The sequence below is a fragment of the Tupaia chinensis genome, unplaced genomic scaffold (assembly GCF_000334495.1).
Source record: "Tupaia chinensis unplaced genomic scaffold, TupChi_1.0 Scaffold147554_1, whole genome shotgun sequence".
NCBI lineage: Eukaryota > Metazoa > Chordata > Mammalia > Scandentia > Tupaiidae > Tupaia > Tupaia belangeri.
In genome coordinates, this window is record NW_006207406.1 from 565,799 (window position 1) to 572,123 (window position 6,325).

Genomic DNA, 6,325 nt, shown 5'->3' on the forward strand with positions numbered 1-6,325 from the left:
TGCTGATACAATGACGACATTCAAACCTCAGTCATCCTCACAGCTCCTCTTAAACCTAACCTGTCACTTCTGCCACTCATCGTCCTAGGTCAATACCGGTGCTTAATGGCGGTTTTCTTCTTTTCCTCCTATAGTCTTCCTTCAGAACACTTCAGAGACTGGAGGCTGGGTTTGGCTAGGAGAATGTCCTGTCTAGTTTGGACAGGTTAGCCCCTAGAGCGGGAGTCTGCTCCTTAGGTAGTCTGGTAAAATAAAGAGAAAATGATATGATCACAAGATCACACCCCCACCCCCACCTGCACTGACCCACGTTTGAACAACTCAGTGTCAAGACTGTGCACATTCAAAACATTTTCTCAAAGACATTTTCTCCAATATTTGGCCTCCATTCAAATTTATGCTATCATTTCTGAGAAATCAACTCACTGAGAATAATCCACTAGCCTTCACCCCAACCCCTACACCCTAGTCTCTATGGGACCAACAGGGTTTTTCTGGCCTGTGTGGTATCACTGGAATTGTCATTGAGAAGATTAGATTTGCCCTACATAAACGCATGAGGGGCAGTGTGGAGAAGTGGTTAAGAATATAGCTGCTCGGGCCGGCAGGTGGCGTGGGTGGTTAGGAGCGCTGGACTCTCACACAGTCGACCACGGTTTGAGTCCTGGACCTGTTGCCTTGCTTTCTCACTTTCTCTCTCTCTCAGTGTTACCCTCTCTGATCAAATTAAAATAAAAAACATAAGTAAAGTTCAATAAAAGAATTATTATTATTTTTTTCAAAGAACACAGTTGCTGGCGTCACACTTCTCAGGAGCTTCCATCTGTGTGATGGCCAAGTTCCTCAACTTCTCTAAGCTTCAGCTTACTTATCTGTAACATGGAGATAGGTGGGGAGAAGAAACGGGACAACACATGCAAAGAAAGTATATAACAGAGAGAAAACCGTCACCAACTGCTCACTGGGATCACTGTCCTCCTAGAGACATTGCCTTTTTTTGGTGGGGGGGGGACACATTTTTGCACTTACACACAGGCGGAGTCCTGGACTAAAGACCCTGCCCCTATTTCCTAGTCACTGACAGTGACATCTCTGTCCCAGGAAGATCATTTACAACAGGGCATCAGAGAACATTTTATCTTTTTTTTTTTAAAAAAAGAAAAAGTTAAAAGCCTTGAAATGACACAAAGGAAAAACGAGTACCAGGATTGCAAAGTTAACATTTTTTATTGAACTGAAATTGGTGTAGAACAACAGGGGCCGCCACAGCTGCTGAGCTCAGTAACAACTCAAGAGCCCCTGTGACATTTTCCCTCCGAGAGTCCTAACATGGTTTGGGTGGAACAACTGAAAAACAGCAAATATAAATTTTTAACACTTCCAAATAGTTTGAAATGAGCCTCCATGCCTTGTTCAACTTTCAGGTTACAAAGAATATCGATAACATCTTCTGCGGCCTTCATTTAGTAGTGTCAGTAAATATCTTTTCCCAAAACAGTCCTCTCAAAGTGCTGGCTGTAGTTTTCCCCCTACCCAGTACTCATAAGAAAAGGATTCAGTAATACTTGGGCAAGTAATAAACTGTAAGAACTTCCAATGCAGTAAAGGCATATACCAAGCATACGTGACTCGACACTCACACTGCTGGAAAGACAATGAATTGGCTGAACACTTTCAGCCAAGTTCCAGAAGCAAAGAATGCACTAATGGGAAGGGTAAGGCACCCAGGCAGTGTCTGAACTATGGACCATTGTTGTCTAAACCTCATCTCAACATCTCCCCTCCAATATGCAAATCTGCATTTGTTTTACATAAGAAGGTGAAATACTTCAAGGGAAAAGACTTCTAGAAAGGTTATTAGATCAATCAGAGAGGAAAGAAAATTAACACTGATTTTTATAATTAATTCATGGAGCAATGATCTAAATTGATCACACCAATTATTTCTTGAGAGCAAGTGCTGAACATTTACTGCTACTTAAAGAGCTGAAAGTTAAATCTTCTAAAATAGTCCATGGGAAATAAATAACCAACGCCATAGGAGCTGAAATCCCCATGTTAAAAAACACGACAAAACAAAACAACGAACCCCAAATCCCAAATCAGCCACCCTTTCAATCTGGAGTTGATTTATGGGTGTCAGTGAAATTCTAGAAGAGTCCTTCAAATTATTTCGGATGAAATGTGATGAAAAAAGACCACCACTTATTCTCTAATGTGGACAATGCTGTTTTACATTTACTGTTCCTCCGAAACACAAACAACCTAAACGACGACGACAACAACAACAACAACAACACAAAAAATGAAGTAAGTTCTTCCACCAGAGTAATCACCCTTTCTGGAGCAATCGTTTGTGAGAATCTAAAAATCTTGCAGTAGGAGATGAAAAATGATTATAAATAGCTTACTAGGCTCATGCCCATCTTCAAAAGGGATGCATGCAACCCTGGGTAATAGCAGATTCACAGAGAATACAACTCTCAGATTTGCAACTGACAGATACACATTTTGCGAAAATCTGTTGAATGTATACAACAAACATCTCAATTAAGGCTTTTTCTGGTACATGGTCAAGTCTATGGGTGTGCACTGCTGGATTTCCACAAAGTACCTCCAGCTTCCATGTTACCCAACTTGTAAACCAGAAGATGTGCTGATGCAGGTGGGAAGGCGCTCCATGGGCTAACATTAATTAACCAACTGGAAGGCTTGTTTGTAAACAGGTTCTGAAACAAGAGTTGGCAGTGAAACAAACTCTGAGGGGGTGCCTCAGGTCACGCAGAGGGGAAAAGTGACTTGCACCAGTTGACAGGGATTGGCTTCTTAAATAAAAGCCAATAGTTGACCTTCAGTACAAGATTTTGAGACTTACGGGCCTAAAAGTTGAGAGCTACATCTGAGACAATGATTCTCACACTTCAGCTTGCAAAAATGACCTTTGGGAAACGATGACAATGCAGATACCGGGCCTTATACCTAGAGATTCTAACTGAGTGATGCAAGTGGTGTAAGCACCTTGCTTTTGAGAAACATTGCTCACAGCAAACAGCAGCACGGGATCTCCGATGAAAAGGCCAGGATGTCTAGAAAGTAACACCAGTGACATGACCTATAGAGAAACCCCTCGGGAGACTCTACCTTAATAATACAGTACCAAATTTATCTGCAATGAGTTTCTTTCTCATTTTGCAACTGAAAATTTGAAATAAATTAGCATTTAAAAATGATTGTACTAGTTCCGAGGTAAGAGGAGGAGCACCAGGGATCTCATTGCTAAAAGAAACAGAACTCCCTAGGAGGTTTATGTTCATAGAAGTCAACTTTCTCCAGGAATGCTATAGAGTTGCAGAGCACAGGGGCCTTGTTTCAGTCTTTGTGTAGCCTGCACATGTTTGTGTATTTTAAATCTATTACCTAATCAGTCCAGTTCGTGTTTTAGAAGAACACCAAAGGCAAAGTTAACCTATATGCTATCTCGACATTTTCTAGATACCAACATTTTCTGGTTTACAGTGATACGCAACAAAGTTATTTCTTTTTTTTTCTTTTTTTGGATGCTGGAGACAAACATCTTTATTAAAGATACTACCAAAATTTTGGCAAACATTTCAAAACAGATTTGTAAACATAATGCTTCCCTTTTCAACTGGCAGCACTTTGAAAAGACAATACAATAAGACAACACAACTTGAATCAACATCAGTTCAAAATTCTTGTATGTTTGACCACATAACTTATGTTCCCACATGATAAAACAAGTGATAGTTTAAATCAACGTCAACAGATAAACTCCATGAAATGAAAGTTTGTGCTGTTTGATGAATCACAGTATGTTATGGTTAAATATATCTGCTCTCTTTTATATTCCTGGCACCCAGGATGAAAAAAAAAATCTTTAAATATACATTTCATGTAGGTAATAGCTTCTTTGCATATCTCTCTTCAAAAAATACTTTATAGCAGTATATAAATAGGTTACCTACACATTTAATTTTATATTTTTTTGCCCAAAACTATAGATTTGTTTCATTTTCATAATATTAATTTTTGCCCAACATTAATAAAGCTGACAGACTGTTGAAATGGAAATGCTTTTGTCTTCCACAATAGAAGTAGCAATTTGACAGGAAAAACAAAACAAAACAAAACACAAAAAAACAAAAGAAAACCCTACAGTAACACTCGTCAGTTGTTTAACCTGAGCGTTTGGCCTACTGGGAGTAGCAGCTTTTTTTCCTTCATGCACGCTCACATCCACACCACCTCTGCACACATATAGGTAGAGCACACACTTCCAGACGCTGGTAGGCCACAGTGTGCTTCCCGTTGCTCTAATCAAGTGGGAAGCAGTGTAGCTAATGATTAACCACACTAGGTACACGACTAGCAAACACCTTAAGGCAACCATTGCGATGGGGGGTTAACTTGCAGGGCGGATTTACCGTTGTTTCAATAGATCAAGTCAGCCTTGATACGTATGCACGTGTACATCGATATGCATTTTCATACACTTTCTATATTTTAACCCTCCAAAACAATGTTCATTTATTTATTTTTTTTGTGTATTTTGTGCAAGTTTCTAAATATTCTACCATTTAAGGCAAAGAGTTTGCATTAAGAAAGGTCAGAAAATAGGCTTATGTTTATCCAAAAGCATCTCCTCTTGCACGTTACTGGTTTTTGTTTTTTTTGTTTGTTTGTTTTTTTTTTGTTTTCAAACACACACAACTTTTAGGTGTGGACATTGGATCCCCAATACCTAAAAAAAATCATTTCTAGTGACAAACACAAATTTTTGAGGAAAACAATTTGATTTGAAGTATAGACACTGGATCCCCAATATCTAAAAAAATTATTTCTATTAACAAACACAAGTCTTGAAGGGTAAAAAGGACCAGAAAAAGCAGCTTCGAAATGCAGGGAAGCAAAGTTGGAAAAAAAAAAAAAAAAAAAGGTAACTCAAGTTTACTAATACTGAAACTTTTAACAGGCAAAGTTTCATCTTTTTAGAATCTAGAGCAACTCATTTGGAATTTTAAATAAATAAGCTTAAGTTTATTCACATCTTCTGGTCCAAGCAGGGTTCTAGTGCCATGACTCTGCTTGCTGTTGGTCAAATTCACCTATTAGTCTTTTGATGTGAGCCAGCTTGTTGTGAAGGTACTCGCATCTGTATTTTTCTTCATGATAATTGGGACTAGACTGTAGATGAAAAAGACATGAGGAATTAGGTTGCCAAATTTATAACACTTCTCAGTTACAGGTCAGAAAACTGACAGTGGCGATGCCTACCTGCTTGATCTTCTGATACTCTTGTAAGACTTCTTCATGAACGTTCTACAAAGTTAAAAGTCAGAAATCAGAAATGAGCAACTGGTTTTCTTTTTTGGCAATGCAAATAGCTATTACACATTCAGCAAGGGTGCAGGCAGTACTGATGGTGGGATTTTAACTTGGCCTCACCTTGATGGAAGGCAATTTGGCAACAGCTATTAAAATAGCAAATGCAAAACTGACTCAGCAGTTCTACTTATCCTACAGCGTCACTTGCCCTGAGAGGAATGACGCATATACAAGGTTACTCACTGCAGCACTGCTTGTAAGGCAAGAGAGTTGACAAAATTGAAATGTCTATTGATACATACAAAGGGTACCAAGAGGTCATTAAAAATGGGGAAGGGACCAGCAGTTAGTGTAATGGCTATGTCGCTGGACTCCCAGGTAGTTGACTGCAGTTCGAGTCCCGGACCCAGTGGCTTAAAACTCATGCCGGGCGCATGTGTGTGCGTGCCTGAGATCACGAGAGGAGAAAGGAGGAGAAGGGATTGCGGCATGGCCATCCCTCCTGAGGGGTGATTTCTCGCTTTCTATCTCTGTCTCTCTCTGTCTGTCTGGCGAGCACACACGCCCTATAGCAAAAACCTCTCCAAAAAAATAAAAAAGAAAAAAAGGGGAAGTGCTTTGTGTACTAAAATAAAAAAATTCTCTGAGATGTATAATGTTCAGTGAAACAAGCAAAGTGCAGACCAATATGGACAGTTTGATACTAACTTTAAAAGAGAGAAATAGAATATTGTTTTATTCCAAGAATTTCATTATTTTTAAGATGGATTTTTTAAAACATATTTTATTTATTATTATTATTATTTTAAATTTGCTATAAAGCACATGCTATTGAGAGAGCGAGAGAGAGAGAGAGAGAGAGAGAGAGAGAGAATATGAATGAATGAATATGGGAAAGCAAGCCTCCAAGTCTGGGACTCAAACTGTGGTTGGCCATGTGGGAGTCCAGTGCCTCAACCACCATGCCACCTGCTGGCCC

General features: G+C 39.3%; 1 protein-coding gene across 1 annotated transcript in view; it reads right to left on the reverse strand.

Moving 5' to 3' along the window:
• Positions 1-1,208: 1,208 nt before the first annotated feature.
• ELL2 (elongation factor for RNA polymerase II 2) overlaps positions 1,209-6,325 on the reverse strand; it is a 111,397-nt gene continuing 106,280 nt past the window's right edge. Inside the window, exons 11-12 of the mRNA XM_006169874.2 lie at positions 5,296-5,340; positions 1,209-5,205 (exon numbers count right to left, since the gene is read on the reverse strand). Coding sequence (XP_006169936.1) covers positions 5,089-5,205; positions 5,296-5,340 — 162 coding nt within the window. The 3' untranslated portion in view covers positions 1,209-5,088. The remainder of the gene's footprint in view (positions 5,206-5,295; positions 5,341-6,325) is intronic.